Source organism: Grus americana, unplaced genomic scaffold, assembly GCF_028858705.1.
Source record: "Grus americana isolate bGruAme1 unplaced genomic scaffold, bGruAme1.mat scaffold_128, whole genome shotgun sequence".
Classification (NCBI taxonomy): Eukaryota; Metazoa; Chordata; class Aves; order Gruiformes; family Gruidae; genus Grus; species Grus americana.
In genome coordinates this window covers 11,857-32,411 of record NW_026561447.1, presented here as the reverse complement: position 1 = coordinate 32,411, position 20,555 = coordinate 11,857, and the positions used below count along the sequence as shown (strand labels likewise).

Below are 20,555 nucleotides of genomic sequence, written 5' to 3'. Positions count from 1 at the left end.
GCATCCAGCAGGTGCAAAGCATCTGAGCCAGGGCCGGCAACCAGGTGGAAGGAGCAGCCTGTTGCCAGAGGAGCCACCCGAGCGGGCAAATGCAAGGAAGAGAAACCAGGGCAAGCTGAAGGAGCAGCTTCCCACAGAGCACCTGCACAGGCCTGCCTTGACAAACTCACCAGAAGAATTGTTGACAGTATTTGCTCCACCTTGGAATGCTTTGTAGCTTCTCTATTTGAACGAGAATTTAGCTGCAAATATTCCAAAATCATGGAGCTTCTCGAGGGAATTTGCTCCAACGGACGGCCGCAGCCATTCCAGAGGCCTTTCTCAAGGCAGGGCATGGAAGCAGGACAAGCACTCCCCAGAGCATCTGAAGGGCAGAGCCTGGAAGCAAGCAAGGCAGCAAAGCGTCCTGCCTTACAACCGCTGCCAAATACAAGCGCTGCTGATGTCTCGCGACCGAGTCGCACGACTGCCAGGAAGAGCGTCCCAAACGCCGTCTCCAGAGATCAGCAGCGCCATGCAGAACAGCCTGCATATGCCAGAACCACGGGCCCTGAGGTTCTTGGAGTGGCGGAGAAGAAGTTAGAGAGGGAAACGAAGCCAAAGCCAACAGCCTTAGCCCGACTTTGGCTATAAGGACCACTGCAAGTCGGATCATTGACTCCGTACTAGAGCGGATCTGTCAACCGGGGCCTGCGCTGACCCCTGAGCTGAACTGGGGAAGGCGCGTTGCAAAACCGCCCACGCCACGCGACGGAAAGGGGAGCTGTCCCGCTGAGGACGCCCTCCCCTCACGGGCCCACGGCTTTCCAGACAGCCCGTCCCTCCGGCGGGTCCCAAGCCCCCTGCCCAGACAGGAGCACAGCGCAGATCAGCGCACGTGAAGCGCTTCCCTGAGGCGAGCCCCAGCTGCCCGTGTCAGAAACGAGGGCGTTAGCTGGGAGGCTTGTGGACGCTGTCCTGAGGAGGTGTGCGGCAAGAGAGGCGTAGAGCCCCTGGGCAGCTCCAGCAGGCAGCAAACACAGACTTTGCAGCCTTGTGCTGGCAATAAAGAGTTTACTCCCAAGTGCTTGCTTGTGCTTAGCTTCATTCGAGCCAGGCCATACTGTGTCTGGGCATTTTCCCTGCCCTAAGCTGTCTCATCTTCAAGCAGCCCGTGCCAAGGCTCATCCCAAGGGGAGTGGTGGGAGCAAGCCCCTCTCTAAGGGGAACTCACCACCCTGCTGTGCCACAGGCTTGGTTGGCCTTTGACGGTCTCCCATGCAGCATCCCCTGGGGAAGGGAGGCCTTCAGTCCCACAAGGAGACAAGCCAAAGAGTTGACGGTGAAGGGGAAATTCAAACTAACTGCTCAGCAGCGGTCATCTGTGGCACGAGGGGAAGGCGGCCCCACTGCCAGCAGGGCTTAAACTTGAACAGGCTTACGGAAATAAAGGTCAGGCTGGCGGCAGGGGGGCGCACACCCCCACACCCCCACACCTCCCCATCCAGCCCCTCTCTCTCCCAGGCTAAAGGAGTCCTTCTCTCCTGGCTGCCCAAACCAGAGTTCCCTCCTGTTCCCTGGCAAGACGGTCAGCATGCAGAGAGGGAGACGCTCGCTGCAAGCAGCTAGATCTGCTCCTGAGCAGCTTGGCTGACACTGTGAGCAGCCAGCCCATTGGACCCTCTTCTCAGTCACGTCAGCACCAGAAAACACCAGCAGCCAAAACATCTTCCCTCTGCCACTCCAGCCCTGCAAGGTCACTCTTGATTCTCTTCTTAGTTTTCTTCTGTGGGGTGGGTTTTTTCCTCTCTTTTTCATGCCCTGTCCTGGATTGGAATGGCAAAACCACGTTACATTTGGGGGAGAACATGTTGGCAAGTAAGCTGGCTGTGAGGACGGAGGCAGGCAGCGCTGCATTCCTCTGCCACCTCTGCACATCGGCCCCTGCCGAGCCTTTCGGCAGAGACCTCCTTCCTCCCGCCCTCGCTGAGCTCCTGAAGTTTGCCGCTGTGAACTTCAGTGGATTTCTTTGCAGGGATGTCGCCACGCTCGTAACACGCAGGCTATCCCAGCTGATGGGTAGCCATCAGATCCTTTCCGTAAGCTTGACTGAAATCCCAACAAACAACGGGTATGAAATAGGCTTTCTTTTTAAAATGATTGGACTGCAGACAACTGACAAAACTTTCAAGGGGCTGCTAGTTTAACCAGTTCCTTTCACTTTTCTGACTCCCTGACTTCTGTTGCGCAGGGTATTCTGCTGTGCCTTGCCTGGCTTCTTACAGGCAGAGCCCGGCAGATGCATGGCCTGGGGTCTGCTCCAGCTCTCAGGCATCCCGGTGCTTTCCAGCTGAACAGCAGAGCCTGGAAGCAAGCAAGGTAGCAAAGCGTCCTGCCTTACAACCACTGCCAAATACAAGCGCTGCTGATGTCTCGCGACCGAGTCGCACGACTGCCAGGAAGAGCGTCCCAAACGCCGTCTCCAGAGATCAGCAGCGCCATGCAGAACAGCCTGCATATGCCACAACCACGGGCCCTGAGGTTCTTGGAGTGGCGGAGAAGAAGTTAGAGAGGGAAACGAAGCCAAAGCCAACAGCCTTAGCCCCGACTTTGGCTATAAGGACCACTGCAAGTCGGATCATTGACTCCGTACTAGAGCGGATCTGTCAACCGGGGCCTGCGCTGACCCCTGAGCTGAACTGGGGAAGGCGCGTTGCAAAACCGCCCACGCCACGCGACGGAAAGGGGAGCTGTCCCGCTGAGGACGCCCTCCCCTCCACGGGCCCACGGCTTTCCAGACAGCCCGTCCCTCCGGCGGGTCCCAAGCCCCCTGCCCAGACAGGAGCACAGCGCAGATCAGCGCACGTAGATGTTGAGAGCGATGGGCCGAAAATCCAATTCAGTGCAAGTCCCCGACTTGAGGCTGCTTTTCCCGGGACAGGGGAGAGGTCTGAAAAGGAAAAGGGGGTAAACCCGAGCCAGAGCCGAGCGCCTTTGGTGTGGCAGTTCCTTGCGTTTCTTCCCGCTTGGCAAGGATGCCCGCTTTGCTTCACAGTTGCGGTGGCAAGGGGCCTGTGGAGCAAGAGGAGTCAGCACAGGGTCGCAGCTCCTGAGGAGCTTTTGGAAGGAGCTGTGGAGCACTGTCTCACTGCTGGCGTCCGAAAGGCGGACGCACTGCTGAGTGCGCTGGGAAAGAGGAGAGAGGTGAGCGGCGGGCCGATGGAGAGGGCTCAGCCGGGGAGCCTGGGACATGGCGGGGGGCCTGCTCTGGGGCCTGGGCACGTGCCCTTCCTTGCAACTGCCGTGCAGGAGCTTCTTGAGCTAGCGCCTGAGTGTCTCTTGTCTTCCTAGGTCGGGCACAGAAGACAGCACTGGGAGAAGGAGCTACTGGGCTGATGGAGCCTGAGCTGCTGGACCTCCCCCTCGGGGTCAAGATCCCTGTGGTGCCCGGCTCCAAGCCTGTCTTCAGCAGGGCAAAGCTGGGGGAAAAGGTAAAGGAAGTAGAGAGGGCTAGACAAGCTCTCTTCTTGGACGGGGTCCCCGTCATGCAGAGAAGTTCTTGCGGCCACCCGCTCTGCAGCGGGAGCTGCAGCCCTTCCATCGCACAGGGCTGGGGAGTCGAGGGAAGCTCCTGGCTCCGTGGTGCCCAGAGAAAGGAGGACTTGCCCATAGCGGTGGACATTCGAGCTAGGCCATACTGTGGCTCCTCAAGGCACCTCTGCTTTTACACTTCCCCTCCATCCTCCACGGGCATTTGGGGCAACCGAGGCATTCCCCTTTGCTTTTTCTTGCTTCCAAAGGCCCTGCATTTCTCTTTGGGTGCATCCTAGGACCCTCTTTGTGCCTTGCTGTGTGGCTCAGAGCCCCTCATCTGCCTTTCAGTGCCCAGCCCCAGCCTTCTCCATGCCTTTGGGTACCTGCGTCTGCCCTCCATGTGCCTTTCCGTGCCACCCAGAGCCCTCCCTCTGCCTTTCTTTATGCCCTGGGAAACGCCTTTTATCCTCTTTATCCCTCAAGACCGGCTGGAGAGGTCGGAGCTGCGTAAGAGGAGGAGAAAGGGTGAGAAAGCCAGCGGAGTAGCATGGAGCACAGCAGCAGCCAGGACCGTGGCACTAAGCTGGTCTGCCACAGCACAATGCTGGGTGAAAATGATAAAAAAGGAGGAGAATGGGGTAGAAAGTCAGTCAAAACTGGGACGCAGGAAGTTCCATCTGAATATGAGGAAAACCTTCTTCCCTTAGAGGGTGACCGAGCACTGGAACAGGTTTCCCAAAGAGGTTGTGGAGTCTCCTCCTCTGGAGAGATTCAAAACCCGCCTGCACGCAAACCTGTGCAACACGCTTTAAGTGATCCTTTAAGTGACCCTTCCAACCCCTACCAGTCTGTGAATCTGTGAATCTGTGAATAAGAGTGTTACAAAAATTGATTTGCTCCCATTTTCTTCCGTATCGTGCATGGGTACCAGAAAGAAGGGAGTGGAAGTACAGCCTAGCTAAAACCACTTCTACTGACAGCAATCAATGTGTCTCTCATCTGGGAGCCCGAAAAGGACCTCGTAGTGCACTCTGGATTCCTTACATACAATTTTAAGTCTACTCACATGTTTGTTTTTAAAATTTACATAACCTGTTGGCTTTGGCCACGATCTCTCTTGTTATCATTTACTTCTGAGCATTTGTTTACGTGAGCCCGCCACGCAAGCGCCCCCAATGCGTATTTAGTAGCTGAGTTTGGACAATTTTGTCGCAACTTTGCCACTTTCAGCCCGTTTGGTCTGGGTCCTTCTAACAGCAGCCCCCTTGTACAGGTGAGGTTGCTGTTAGTCAAGTTCTCTGGCACTTGTCTTCAAAGCCACCTTTACATTGGAGCTTCTTCTTATGTAGCATTCCCACACATCAAACATCCTTTTGTGACTCGTCAACCCAGTTGCTTGGGTCAAGCCAGTGCCACCCCTGACTGAGAGACTTGATTTTCTAGGTCAGATGCTCCTCCATGTGTGCAATGGCAAAGTTCTCTGACCAAAGCTACCAATCGGCATCGTCCTGGGGAGAAAAGGTTTTCTTTCCAATGTCCAGATTCCATTTCCTCCTCAGGCGTTTCCCTTTTTGCATTACTTTTGTGGGTAAGGGATTTCACAGGTCACGCTGTTCTCAGGGCATATTTGTTTCTGCATTCGCTGCCTGGGGGTGCCCCAGGACAAGGTCCTGCTTTCTCCCTCATCACAGCTGCTGCTGCAGCAGCCCTGACGCATGAACTCCTGCCTTCAATGAGGAGGGGGCCTAGTCGTGCCGAGTAACACACTACAGCTCGCCGGCATTGGGCTGCTTTCTGCGTCAACGTGCCACCGGCTGTTCCTTCCTGTTCACGTAAATACAATATCCAAGGCTTGTTAGGAGGCGCTTTTTGAGGGATTTGCTTAGGTAAAGGGGGAGAGGCAGCAGGTGAGTGCAGCAGGAGCCGGCAGCCAGGCTCCTACCTGCCTTCCCCAGGAACCAGCTAGGGGAATAGGTAGCAGAAAGGAAAAAGGGGTGGAAAGCCAGTAAAACTGGAGAAAGCGGGGGGAAGCGAGAGCAGAAGAGAGCAGAAGCGAGCAGCGCAGCCGCAGCCGCAGCCGGTGGCCCAGCTCCCACCCTGTGGAGAAAGCCGGGGGCGCGAACGGCAGCTCTGAGGGGGGGCTGGGGGGCCGGGAGCCGCCCCGGGCCGGTAACGGCCGCTTCCAGCCGGGTCCAAGCGGCTCAGCAAGGGGCGCTCCAAGCCCCCCCGCGCCAGAGCTGTTGACCAATGGGAGGAGCTCATGGCGCCGGAGCTGCGACCAATCAGAGGAGCGCACGGCGCCGCTCCTCCGGCCGGTGTGGAGCCGCTGGGCGGGGCGGGAGGGGCCGTGTGGGTGCGGGGGGCACAAGGAGGCGACACGGGCAGGGAGACGGCGCCGGAGGAGGCCCGAGGAAGGGGACACTGTTGGGGACGCGGCCTCGGCCGGAGGCGCCTCACGGCGGCAGCGGTACTTGTGAGGGACTGCGGCCGGTGGAGGAGCCCTGTCGGGGCAGAAGGACCAGGTGAGAGGGAAGGGGCAGCAGAAGGGCAGAGGGAAAGGCGACGAGACGGGGGGAGAAACCATCCCGCACTGATGCAGAACGTCCTGCGCTCCCCATCGCCTCACAGGAGGCGCGGGGAGGGAGGGAATGAGGGAGGGAGGGAGGGAGGGGGGGGGAGGGAGGGGGCAGAGAGGTGTCTGGGCTGAAGGGGAGCCTGAGGAAAGGGCAGGAGAGAGGTTTCCCTCGGCCTGTGTTTGTCTTCTGTGTTTCTCAAGACGTGACTCAGGAGTTGGACGGTGAGGCTGATGGGCCGAAAATGCAATTCAGTGCAAGTCCCCGAGATGAGGCTGCTTTTTCTGTGACAGGGGAGAGGTCTGAAAAAGGAAAAGGGGGTAAACCTGAGCCAGAGCTGAGCATCCTGGGTGTGGCAGTTCCTTGCATTTCTTCCTGGTTGGCAAGGACGCCCGCTTTGCTTCACAGTTGCGGTGGCAAGGGGCCTGTGGAGCAAGAGGAGTCAGCACAGGGTCGCAGCTCCTGAGGAGCTTTTGGAAGGAGCTGTGGAGCACTGTCTCACTGCTGGCGTCCGAAAGGCGGACGCACTGCTGAGTGCGCTGGGAAAGAGGAGAGAGGTGAGCGGCGGGCCGATGGAGAGGGCTCAGCCGGGGAGCCTGGGACATGGCGGGGGGGCCTGCTCTGGGGCCTGGGCACGTGCCCTTCCTTGCAACTGCCGTGCAGGAGCTTCTTGAGCTAGCGCCTGAGTGTCTCTTGTCTTCCTAGGTCGGGCACAGAAGACAGCACTGGGAGAAGGAGCTACTGGGCTGATGGAGCCTGAGCTGCTGGACCTCCCCCTCGGGGTCAAGATCCCTGTGGTGCCCGGCTCCAAGCCTGTCTTCAGCAGGGCAAAGCTGGGGGAAAAGGTAAAGGAAGTAGAGAGGGCTAGACAAGCTCTCTTCTTGGACGGGGTCCCCGTCACACAGAGAAGTTCTTGTGGCCACCTGCTCTGCAGCGGGAGCTGCAGCCCTTCCATCGCACAGGGCTGGGGAGTCGAGGGAAGCTCCTGGCTCCGTGGTGCCCAGAGAAAGGAGGACTTGCCCATAGCGGTGCTCCAGGCTGCCCAGAGCTGGCTGGAGAAGAGTGTTGGTGTCAGGTCTTCCAACCACCTTTGCCTTTCCACAAGGACCGCTTGGCACCTCTGGGGAGCGCAATCCCTTTTTGCAAGCAGAGTGAATTGCCAGAGGGCGAGACGTGGCTGTAGGCGACATTTCAGCTTAGCTCCTTACAGGTGCAGGACCGGGCGCAACCCTCGCACCCCTGCCGTAAACAGCTCCTTGTGTTCCCACAGCAGCAGTCGATAGGCACCAGAGAGAGGATGTGGGCACAGGGTTGGTTTCTTCTCCGCTGGAGAGTCTCTGAAGTAGAGAGGTCTTTCCTCTGGCTGGGACGTAGGCCAGCAATTAGCCTGTAGCGGGGAGGTTTGAAAAGGCCATCCTGCGTGCGTGAGGAGCTCGCAAGCGCATTGGTCCCTGCTGCTCTCTCCTGCCCCGTTCATACTCTGGACCATCTCTCTTACAGCTTCACCGGCCCTCAGGCTATTTTGACCTGGGCGATCCCTACTGTCACCTAACGAGCACAGAGTACAGCAGCCTCCATGACCCACATACCCCAAACGCAATGACACCATCAAGAGGCTGAAGAGAGGAGGTTACCTGGCCTGGAGTTGACCTAGCACAGGATGCTGAGGTGGGTCATGTGCAAGCAGGCTCCGTCCTGAGGGAAGCCCTTCTCTTCTGCCCTGGTCGCGTGGCCGAAGCAGAGCGCTGGCCTGGGCCCGCGTGAAGCCTCAGCACGTGGGGGCGTGAGCGCTTGTCCAGGCAACAGCGAGCTGCAACCTGGTGTCACCGTTCAGGAAAGGCTTCGGCCACACGTGGCCAAACCAAAGGATGCCCCCAAACTGCCGGGAGCAATTGACACTTCTTGCCCGGGACAGCAGCCGCTGCAGTGTCAAAAGCCATCTTGCCCACCTCCACCCAAGAGCAGAAGGAGCTCCCTGAAGTCGGGGCGCTGCAGCAGAGTGAAAGCAGCTTTGGATGAGGCCCAAACCTGCTCCCAACCTGAGCTGGGACAGGAAGGTGCCAAGCTGCCCAGGAGGGTCAGCAGTGACGCTGCCTCCAACGGGATGCCATACGTCACGGCAGGCAGCGCGTTCACAGCTTTGTTCACAACAAAGTGCCACAGATGCCCAGCAGCTTGAAGAGGTGGTTGAGACTGTGGTGCAGCAAGTGCTGGAGGTGGTGAAGGGTCCTTGAGTCGATCTACATCATAGGGAGAGTGTCCCTTGAGATCAGTGGAAGGTTGTGTGCCAGCACCGGAAGAGCAGAGCCTTCCGAGTCTTCTCCTCCAGATGCTGGCAGTAAATTGTACTGGTGGGCAAAGAGCCTGCAGTGGCCGTGCTGGAGGGCGTGGGGAAGCGTCTGTTATCTAGCACGTGCTCTGCAGTGAGAGCATCAGCCCTTCTTTCGGACAGGGCTGAGGAGTCGAGGGAAGCTCCTGGCTCCATGATACCACGAGAAAGGAGAACCTAATGGCCATCAGCCCCTGCCTTTGGTTGGAAAAGCGTTTTGACTGAGTGCTCAGGGAGATTTCCTGCACTACTCAACGTAACTACTCATACCGAACACACTGTCACAGGTCGGGCAAGGATAACCATGTTTCCCACATCACTATCCAGTGCTCCGTCCTCTAAACTGAGCTCAACTGTCAGCAGAGGAGCAGCACTATATATGGCAAACCTGTATAAATTAAAAATAAATTCCACTGACATCTACTATGCTTTAAAGTGCAATGAAGCCTGATTTATTTACCTACAGAATACAGGAAAGATTACCCCCTCTCCCCATTCCAATCTATCCCTGAAAAAACCAACAACGACCGCAAACAAAAAACCCAATAAAATAAATCTAAAGGATATACATTATCCACAGTCCTATAGAGACGCCTACATCTACTCAGCAGCACCAAGAATCTGATAGGAGTGTAATTAAAATCAATTAAAACTCAGGAGCAATGGTAACGTGTAACATCTGTTTGCTGCTTTTGCAGACCTCCTGCCCTTTATATTAGTGTCTTGGAGGGGAGGCAGCTCTCCCTGTGCGGAAAGGGAAGGCGACAGTGTCCTGTCCTCTCTCCATCACCAGCCGAACTGTTGCGTCAGTAGGCTACAAACACGCGCACACACAGAGCACAGCGAGAGCAGCTGAAGGTTACACGAAGGGGATGGGATAGGAAGCCGAGGCCCCGTGTGTGCATGGGTAGGTATGGATGCACGTGGGTGCGTGTGTGGGGGGAGTGGGCCTAATTACACAGAGGTGAAGGGTTGTGCGAGTCCAACACCCGCCACAAGCCTCTTTGGTGACAGGGTGATAGGGAGGGAGGAGGGGAAAGGGAGTCAGCACAGTCCCCCTCTTGTGAGCCTCTGGTTGTGTTGTCTTCTGAGGCCGGGGGCCTGTGCGCCACAGTTCATCTGTCTCCGCGTGCCACCTCTCAGCAGGCCTCAGTAGCCAAAGGTCTCCTGGGAAGCATAGACCATGTAGAGGAAGCCATCCTCGTCCTTCTCCTGCTCGTAGATCTCCGAGATGGGGGTAGACACACTCACCATGCTGTGCTGGTTCACCAGCAGGAAGAAAGCCTGGGTGGGATTCAGCTGCAAGCGACGCCTGTGGGGAAAGGGCAGGAGGGCCTGGGTGAACCCACCAGCGGTGGGCAGTGAGACAGCAAGTTCTACCTCCCCCCAGCCATCTTGTTCACATGAGGCCAGGCCTGCACAGCTAGGACCTCCTCCCACACGCTCAGGACATGGTGTCCATGAGCCCAGCTGTGCTGCTTGGGGCTCCAAAGCCTCCTGAGTCAGGAATCTGCAAAGCCCCTTTCTCCAAGCGCTGCTGGGAAGGGCAAAGCAGAGGGGCCTCTTCCATCTGAGCTGATGGATAAAAGAAGGGGATTGGAGTCCCCTTCGTTACCTCATGGAGTGTCCCTATGAGGGAGAGGTCACAGTCCCTCAGCAGATGTTAAGAACCTGTTCCCCCTTGCCCCACCATCACACAAGGATGCTGTGGTCATCCTGTCCCCTAGCCACCCTCAGCAGCTGCCTCTGCCTTCTGCCTCATCCTCACCCCACCACTCTCTGTTCAGGGCCTGTGGGTGAGGACAAGGTTCACAGCATGCCAGTTGGGGCCATCCCACTCACCGGATTATTTTGACCAATTCACTCATGTTGACATGGTCTGGGACAAGGAACTTGGTCTTGTCCAGCACTGGCAGCTGTTTCTCCCCTTTATAGCGTTCGATGATGACCTGGGGAGAAAGTCAATGGTAGGGTTAGCCGCAGCTCACGGTGTCCAAGCACTGGCTTTGAGGTCAAACACGAATCAAACTAGCACAAGTGGAAAAGTTGAGGTAAGGCCCCACTTTGCTTCACCCTCACAGGAAAACAAACAAAAGGACATGAGCAGTGACCACCAGGTTGGCTGCAGACAGCTCTTCAGCAGAGAGTCATCTGTCCGCCTGAGCCAGGCAGTGGAGAGCATCCAAGGTAAGTGAACTAAAGCATCAATTGCTCTGGCTGGCTGAGAAACAGTAGGCATTACTGGATCACTACCTCCCCCGACACTCGGGAGATCCGGAAGGGGAGTGAAGTGTATTTTAACATCACTTTCAGACCAAAACCACAGGTTTTGCTGGCTTGAGCTAAGGACTGAGCTCACGGTGCACAGCAAAAGACATTTTCCTTTCCTTTTGTGCCACAACCCTGGGCTGCTGCCATTCAGCATCCCCCTGCTTGCTCAGGAAGAGCTGTGGATATTCCCAGACAAGCAGTTTTTAGGAAGCACTGCGCAGCCACCCAAGGCATTCCTTCAGAAAGGGAGAGTTTGGATTTCACCGGTCCCACTCCTCATGTTAGCACTCGGACACGCTGACTCCAAAACGGATCAGAAAGCCATGGCCACTTCTCCCGTGTGCCACCACGACTGTGTGGTGAGCTCCCAGGGCACTTCAGCACAGTGCCACCATGGGGACAGCCCAACCTGTCCTCAGGGGTCCTGCTTGGGAAAGCTCTCCCCACACCCACATTCTGAAATGGCTAAACAATGATTTCTGTTCAGTTTTCCTGTTATTACAATGGATTAATTTCTTCTGTTAAGGAGTGTCTGCTGACATCTACAATTGCTATTCTAAACCAGCTTGGACACGTACTATTTATATTCTAAGAAACAAGGTGGTAGGCAGTTAAAATAGGCAATGCTATTACTTATAAAGCTCTATACATTCCCATTACGGTGATACTCTGGCTCTCACATCTCTCCAGTACTGCCTTGTTTTCTCCACAAAAAGACACTTGTGTACTAATCTGTTACTCGTCCTCTCCAAGTGAGACTGAACATTATTTTTCACTGTAAGACAAGGAGTTCCCACCAATGATTTTCCCAAGTCTTTTCCAAAAACATACAGGAGACTGCAAATGCCTTTGGACAGTGGAGGGATGGAGGAGCAGCATGAGAGATCAGGATCCCCAGAAGATGGCTCTGTGGAGCCAAGGGGATTAGGTGAACCTCTGGGAACGTTGATTTGCATTTCCCTTAATCATTTGTTGACACACTAGCCTCTATCAGCAGCAGCGAAGTTACTCCTGCTGCCTGTCTACACCAAAACCACAAATCAGACACTCTGGTTGGGATGCTGCGGTATCACCAGTGAGCTGGGAATGTTTGAGGAGTTCCCCAGACTGCAGGACTCATCTCAAGGCCCACCAGGATGGGCCAAGCTATGTTGCAGGCAGTTCCCAGATGAGGGGGGAGTGCGAGGCACCTTGGTAAGAGCTCTGCACCTACATGCCCTCCAAAGAGCCCATCCTGCACAAAGCTCACACAAGCGGAACCCAGGAGCCCAAGGGCTGGACAAGCAGCACACGAAGGCCCCAATGAGTCCAACAACGTATTCTCACATTGGCCACGTCTCCTCTTCGTACTAAGCAAGAGTGCCAGAGAAAAAGACCAGGGAAGGCCAGGTATTGCTCCTTTGGCCCCTTTTGCAAGATGGAGACCTCATGAAAGAACAAATTTCTGCAACGGACTAAATCCTGCACCAGGATGCCCCTTACCAACCCGCTCACATCCCTTCCTCCCTCTGGCAGGAGGGCAGAGGAAGGACAAAGGCAAGCAGAATCATCCCACGGAACCTGAGTCTTTCTTGGACAGATGAGTATTTTGGCTATAGGGAGATGAACAGTCTCAAGGGGCTGGACACTCACAGCAGCCACATACAGGCATGCTGCTCCAGCCACTGGGAAACACACAGAGAACAGTGGGACGTCGAGTTTTTAACAGTAGTTTGCACAAAGGGGCAGCTACACAGCAACTGTTTGTGCACAGCAACTGCTTGTGCATATACATTTACATGCAGAGAGGCCCCTGTACACCTGGGCTATGCCTCATTTCTCACCTCTAGCAGGAACAGAGGTAGACGTCTCTAATTACCAGCCAGTTCCACCCCACAAAGAAAAGCCTTTCAATTAGAATCATAGAACCATAGAACGGTTTCGGTGGGAAGGGACCTCAAAGCCCATCTAGTTCCGCCCCCCTGCCGTGGGCAGGGACACCCTCCACTAGCCCAGGTTGCCCAAAGCCCCATCCAACCTGGCCTCGAACACTGCCAGGGAGCCGGGGGCAGCCACAGCTTCTCTGGGCAACCTGTGCCAGGGCCTCACCACCCTCACAGGGAAGGATTTCTTCCTAACATCTCATTCCCCACCAGCCCCTCCTTGTTGGTGTGAACAAGGTCCAGCATGGCACCTCTCCTCCTTGGCTCCTCTATCGCTTGGAGAAGGAAGTCATCATCAACACATTCCAGGAACCTCCTGGATTGCTTGTGCCCTGCTGTGTTGCCCCTCCAACAGGTATCGGGGTGGCTGAAGTCCCCCATAAGGACCAGGGCTTGGGAACATGAGGCTGCTCCTATCTGTCTAGAGAGGGCCTCATCTGCTCGGTCTTCCCGGTCAAGTGGGAGTGGTGGGAGCAAGCCCCTCTCTAATGGGAACTGTGTGCCTGTGCATGCTGTGCCACAGGCTTGGTTGGCCTTTGACGGTCTCCCATGCAGCATCCCCTGGGGAAGGGAGGCCTTCAGTCCCACAAGGAGACAAGCCAAAGAGTTGACGGTGAAGGGGAAATTCAAACTGTAACTGCTCAGCAGCGGTCATCTGTGGCACGAGGGGAAGGCAGCCCCACTGGCAGCAGGGCTTAAACTTGAACAGGCTTACGGAAATAAAGGTCAGGCTGGCGGCAGGGGGGCGCACACCCTCTGACGTGGTTTAGCCCCAGCCGGCAGCTGAGTACCACGCGGCCGCTCGCTTGCCCCTCTGCCGGTGGGATGGGGAGGAGAATGGGAAAAACAAAGGCAACGCCTTGTGGGTTGGGATAAGGACAGTTACTGGGATGGCAAGGGAGAGGGAAACACCAATAACGGTATTGATAACAGATATTCACAATGGGTGACAACAGAAAGCAATTTACCGATCCGATGACCGACCCACCAGACGCTCAGACCACCGTACCGGAGTCACGCCGAACCCGCCCCTCCCCAACCAGCCCCCTTTTACAGTGAGCATGATGGCACATGGTATGGAATAGCTCCCTGCCCAGCTTGGCTTACCTGTCCTGGCTCCTTGTGAAAATTAACTCTATCCTAGCCAGAACCAGGACATTATCCACCCCTTATTCTCTACCATCTACGTCATGCCCAGATTATTCACAGTTATCATTCCCTTAGTCTATGAGCCATCGCTCTACAATGTCCGTCGAGTTCATTTAGTCCATGGCTTTGGGCTCCATCTGTCATTACAGTCTCTCAGGGCAGGAGCAATGGTGCGTGCCGCTGGATTGTTACACGCTGCATCCGGCGTTTCACGGCTGGTGGATCTGGCGTGGTCCATGCTCACAGTCTGTGCGTCGAAGATGTGACTTTCGATGAAGTTCCTGGGCACCAGTTGCTGAAGTCCGTTCTAGTTCCATCATCGCGGCACTTTGCTCGGTTTCAAAGTCCATCCTTCATTAGTTTTGGGTGATTCTCCTGGTGATACCATTGACACAGCATATAGCAATTAACATCATGCAATTTAATTTATTGGCTATTCCCACCCAAAATCAAATCCCCTTGAGGTAAACATCAGACCTCCCCATCCTTTCTCATCACCCACCAAGTGCACCCTGGTCCCTGAGCAAAAGCAATCCCGCAGATGGGCTTGCCTTTGCCTGAAGCAGGGATAACCCAAACCGTCTTCCCCAACATATTTCTCATGTGCACTACGGGAACTTTACCCCCTTCTAGTGGGCGTGGAAGTTTTGATTGGGCAGGGCCAGCTCAATTGGCAGATCCCCTCGTGTTAACTAACCAGGTGGCCTTTCCTAAATGTGTGTCCCAGTGTTTGAGGGTCCCACTGCCCATTGCTCTCAGGGTAGTCTTTAGCAGTCCATTGTACCTTTTGATTTTCCCAGCGGCTGGTGCATGATAGGGGATGTGATACACCCACTCCATGACATGCTCTTTGGCCCAGGTGTCTTTGAGGTTGTTCTGGAAATGAGTCCCGTTGTCTGACTCAATTCTCTCTGGGGTGCCATGTTGCCAGATCCAGGCGGCGGCACCCGGCTGGCCTCCGCCAGTGCTGACACCAAACCAGACCCAAACAGGGTTGGATACACAAACACAATGCACGCACAGATGATCAAAAGGCTTTCGTTACCTCGATGTCCCAGCGGGGTTTCCCCAGTAGTTTCCCACGCGAGGTAAGCAGCAAGCGGGGAGATCCCTGGCACTGCGGAGTGACGGCCCGTGGCGAGGAACGGCGGGCGTGAGTTTATGAGGTTTCTATGTGAGAATGCGCCTGAGCAATAAATCTGTGTGATGTGTTGGCTAACGGACAGCCTTGCAAGCGGACACGCAAAGAGGTCATGGTCAGCTACAGAGAAGGTGCATGACAGAGGAATCTAGCCAGGGACAACACAAGTAACAACGCGCTACAATGTGGAATAGAAATCCCTGCTGCCTTAACAAAGCGTAAAGGGATTTATTAGAAGGAGTCTGGGAAAGAGCTGTACTGACCTCCATCGCCTATCTCCTCGCCGTTCTTCCGCACGTAACCGTACACATGTCGCCACAAGACTTGCTTTTCAAGACCCAGAATAGCGTTCCGGGCAGTGGCATGGGGCACAGGATATGTTTCCAGCCATCCAGTGGTTGCTTCCACCATTGTAAGAACATAACGCTTGCCTTGGCGGGTTTGTGGGAGCGTGATGTAGTCGATTTGCCAGGCTTCCCCATGTTTATATTTCAACCATCGTCCTCCATACCGCAGAGGCTTTACCCGCTTGGCTTGCTTGATTGCAGCGCATGTTTCACATTGATGGATGACCCATGAGATGGCGTCCATGCTCAAGTCCACCCTCGATCACGGGCCCATCTATACGTCGCACCTCTTCCTTGGTGGCCTGAGGTGTCCTGGGCCCACTGAGCTATAAATAAGTCACCCTTACATTGCCAGTCCAAATCCACCTGAGCCACTTCAACCTTGGCAGCCTGATCCGTTACCACTCAAACGGCAATAAAACCTTTCCAAACAGCAATGCAGTTTAGAAAGCCAACGTTGGTTTATTCAGCGCTGGGGTGCATGGGGGATCTCTCCTCCTACCATGCCCACCTAGCCTACAAACATACACATATTCATATTCTCAAAACACACATAGTTACAATTGCATCACGTAGTTACACAGTTACTTCATTCTGATGGGTGTAAAACTTTCTCGCTTTGCTTTTAAAGCTACAGACTTAAAGAAATCCAGAGAGCATGCCCAGTGAGGGGTGGTCGTACCTTGGAGGTGGGTAGCTTTTAGAATGGAGGTGTGTTTTGGTATTGTAATTAGATTATAATGAACAAAGTTCACTCACAGGACATGCTTTTGACAGAAAATGAAATATTACTTGGCTCACGTACCAACTCCACAATTTATCAGCTCCGTGGCACCACCAAGCTCTCAGGTTCTCATTTGTAAAACGGTTTTATTAGTTACCTGTTAGGTTGGGGCTGTACAGGGACCATAGCAGCAAGACTGGTTACTAGCACCACAGTCATTCGACCATTGCCTTACTATTGCTAATAATCTCATCACCTTGTTTACAGAGACCATACACAACCTATCCCATCACCATAGTTTAAAAAAAAGTTAAACGCATCGGTTACAGGATTGGACCCCTATTCATGAGGAAGCCCTAAAAAAAAGGCCCCATCCCTGGAAGTGTTTTAAGATTCTAGGACCAGGTTGGATCAGGCTTTGGGCAACGTGGTCTAGTGGAGGGTGTCCCTGCCCGCAGCAGGGGGGTTGGAACTAGATGATCTTTAAGGTCCCTTCCAACCCAAACCCTTCTATGAGTCTATGATTCTAAATTACTAGTGTTTGAAGCAGGACCATATCAAGCTTTGGGTCCAATACACCCGACGGATCCGCTCCAAATTGAATGGGGTTTTGCAATTCATGGGGCGTCTATACACATATGGCAGCGAAGACCGGAGGGTCCGCCCTGCCCCGCCCCATTGGGTTTTACTCACGCAGCTTTAAAGATGCAGAAAAGCGATACTCGGTCTGGGAAAAGGGTCTTTTTGTGGTCAGTCAAGCCCTGCTGGAGGCTGAAAGAATTATACGGCAACAATCCATAATCCTGCGAGGGCCCTCTAAGGTCCTGAAGCCCGTACCGGCAGGCACCCCACCCCCTGTGGGAGGTGCACCACGGGAAACGGCCAGGAGGTGGTATGCCCAGCTAGAGCATTACGGTCACACTTATCAAGCGGAGGAGGGAGCACCCAAGATGCTCCAAATACAGGAAAAATCATCCACTCCCTCAGATGAGGAAACCCCTTCTTCCTACATAAAGGAAGCCCCCTCATTTGAATCCCACCTGAAAAATGTCTGGTTTACTGACGCCTCTTCGAGGAGGTGTCACCGAAACCCGGGAATAAACCTCCTAACACCAATGCAGTGTTAAAAGGCAGGCATTCTTTATTGCAGCCCTGGATGCACGGGGATAGCTCCACCCAACGTGCATGCCAGGTGATCACCAACACACAGGTTATGTAGGATCAAAATATACATAGTCAGCGTTTTTCTCAGAAAAGGCAATCCTATGATAATCATTTCTTGGAATTAATTTACATAGTCTCCTCCCCGTCACGCATGCTCAGTGATCTGAGTCGGTGGTCCTCAAGGGGTCTCTGGTGGTCGTTGGTGGTTGCGCACCCGTGTCTGCTGGATAACCCTCTTCTTGCGGGCATGCGCAGTACCATTGTTGTGGATGCACCTGTCCGTAGCAACTTACTTAAGAGTCACAGCTCCGAACCTCTTGTTCGGTTTGGGAGGGACTGTACATGGAACATAACAGCATTGTACCTGGCCACGGTCAGTTAGCTTCATTACCTATTACCTTGGTTACAAACTAATTATCTCAACCTGATTCTATAGTTTCTGTTTCACGGCCCCTATCCCACGGTTACAGAGGGAGGGGAAAATATGGAAATACCCAGCAGTTGCTCTACATGTTGATTCTGGGGAGCAAATCGTAACAGAGGAGAAGGGAGCACTCAGGAGGGAGAAGTGATAGCAGTTTGGAGTGTGGTCATGAGAGAGACAGACAGTATTGAACCCGTACACATCTACACTGACTCTTATGCCGTATTCAAGGGATGCACCGAGTGGCTCTCCTTTTGGGAACCAAACCAGTGGGAAGTAAACCGGGGTGCCCATATGGCAAAGGGAAAAGTGGGAGGAGATATTAAAGGTGGCCAAACAAAAGCCCATATTGGTGGGGTGGGTAGCCGCCCACCAAGGGGGAGATCACCCAGCGCACATTCTGAACAATCAGGTAGACTCACTCACCCACCTGGCTACGCTGGCGGAAGAGAGAGAAGAGGAGAAATGGGAACGCTTATTGGAGTGGCTACACGTGAAACATGGTCACTCGGGAGTCAAAGATCCTCTTAAGGAGGCTGGGAGCAGAGGATGGCCTGTTACCCGAAAACTCTGTAGCACGGTAATTTCTGCCTGCGGCCTGTGCCCTACCAGACTGGAAAAGCACCCCTTACAAGATCCTCCACCCCATCGGAGGGACGGGAAAGGACTATGGGAAACCTGGCAGGTCGATTCCATAGGGCCTTTCAAGAAATCGGAAGGGAAACAGTATGTGCTTGTTGGGGTGGAAGTAATATCAGGACTTGTTCAGGCCGAAGCAGTAGCACGGGCGACTGGGGAAAATACAATAAAAGGCTTAAAGTTGTGGTTTAGCTTTTTACCTAAACCTAAATCGATTCAATCAGACAACAGCAGCCACTTTACTGCCGGGGTGGTCCAGGGGCGGACCAAAACTGAGGGAATACAGTGGACATGCCATACCCCCTACTATCCCCAAACTAACGGGACAGTAGAAAGGACCAAGGGACTCCTAAAACGCGTCCTGAGGCGCCTCACGACCCTGGATGGTCCACAAGACTCCCAGATGCCATTGCCAGAGTAAATGGTCGATGCGGGATAAATGGATGCCCTAAACTTACTGCTTTCTGTCCAACATCCCCCTCCTTGCTCCCTGGAAAGAGGGAGAAAAAGGGCCCTGTAAAACCCTTACACTATCCAGGACAACCTGTTCTGGTGGACCTCCCAACAGTGGGGGAGGTGCCGCTGACCCTTAAAACTCCTCTGAACCTCTACCTATTCATGGGTAGCTGCTGATGCCCATGGAAAGGAACACAAGATTATTACCAGATGGATTGTCCCATCCTTTCAACCACCAATTTGGAAGAATCGGGATCTTTTCCTTTGTTCTTTCTTACAGGTGTAACTACTGGAAACATCCTCCACCTCAGAAAGCTGAAGACGGTGCTATTTTTGAGAATTTGTACTCGTAATCTGTGTGATACAGAGAGGTACGTAGCCAAACCATGACTGTCAATTCTGCTCAACACCGGCAGTCGTGGGTCTGGTCCTATGTTCTTTGTCTCTCCCTATGTGTTCTAGGAATCACAAGCCAAAATACCCCAAATCTGGCTTGGGAATTAGTTCAAGGTTTTGTTAGAATGTGGGGTTACCAAAATAAAGGTCTGTGTCTTACTTTACCTAGATCAGCCGAAGAAGGTTTAAGGTTTGTGTACGTCACCTGTAAACCTGTCGTTTATCTTTAATATGACTAATGCCACATCTGTAACATTCCTGTCACCCAGCTGGACCGTCAAGAATAACTGGGTGTATTTTCGACAACAGCCAATGATAAGGTCTGATCTATATGATGTTTGGAGTAAACCTCCAAAACAAGCCAAAAAGGCAAAGCTATATTCAACAGTGGTGTGTAAAGCTACTAGACCATCATTTAATATCTCTATTCCTTCTCCGATAGATGGATCAAACTCCTTATTTGCTAGCGCCAAAGGGAACATACCTGCTGGAAATGTCACTTTCAAAAAATTCACCAAGAAAACCTCCTGTTACGATTATCCATGGGATCCTCTGTTTGATCCATCGGCAAAACCTGATTTCTATGCAACAAACTGTTCTACGCGATGGGACCCAGTATGGTGTATCCTACTCCCGAACAAGACTCATACAACCTCTCGAGATAGAAATAATTTGATGTGGGCTTGGTCAGGGAACAAAGTGGGAGAAGTTTTTATAGAGCCCAAATTTGATCCACCTATCAGGGAAGTTGAAAACCCCTTTTTAATTGTTCTAAGACAATCACTTGTGATTCAGGACCAGGAGATCCTCCTGAAACTTGGTTCACTGATACTCTCAGAACTCTGATTCGAGATATGTGCACATGCTGGGGATATCCTTCAAAGGGATGGCGCAATAGCGACAAAACGTGTAACATCACTCTTCCCAGAAGTCGCAATTTTTTTTAAACAAGAACAGTGTGGAGTATCCTTTACTCATTATCCCCTACAAGGGACCCCTTAAATACCAAACCTATTCTACATGCTGTAAATTATGTGGATCAATATACCTGTAAAACTAGCATATATCCAGCCCCGTTGGGATCCGCATGGGGATGCTCCAATGGAAAATTTTACTCTTACTTAGCACCGGAATATCATGCTGGCCTGAGGTGTGGATTAGCTATCCCTTCTTTGTGTTCATCTCGTGTTTTTAATTTTATAGTACCTTCCCGGCAATCGCGTAGAGAAGCGGGAAGTAATCCAAAGGCTCGTCCCGATTGGGCGATTAATGGAGTCCAAACTCCCAATTACTATACTGCTGGACAACTAACTGCGTTAATGGTTGAGAATAGTTTGACCCCTTATGTAACCTTAAAACGGCACCAATTTGTCCTAGAAAATATTACCTGGCAGGTACATCTTTTAAGTAACTGGACACGATATGCTTTTGGGGACTTAAACTTACAGGTCCAACAGGTATCAAAGATGACCCTTCAGAATCGTCGAGCCCTGGATATGATATTGCT

The 20,555-nt window shown here is 53.4% G+C and overlaps 1 protein-coding gene across 1 annotated transcript; it reads right to left on the bottom strand.

Annotated features, from left to right (window-relative positions):
• Positions 1-9,022: 9,022 nt before the first annotated feature.
• On the bottom strand, positions 9,023-10,373 carry LOC129200440 (microtubule-associated proteins 1A/1B light chain 3A-like; the record flags this gene model as incomplete). The annotated part of the gene is made up of 2 exons (XM_054811796.1): positions 9,023-9,727; positions 10,258-10,373. Coding segments are annotated over 2 exons (279 nt in total), but the record flags the coding sequence as incomplete, so codon positions are not given.
• Positions 10,374-20,555: the final 10,182 nt, after the last annotated feature.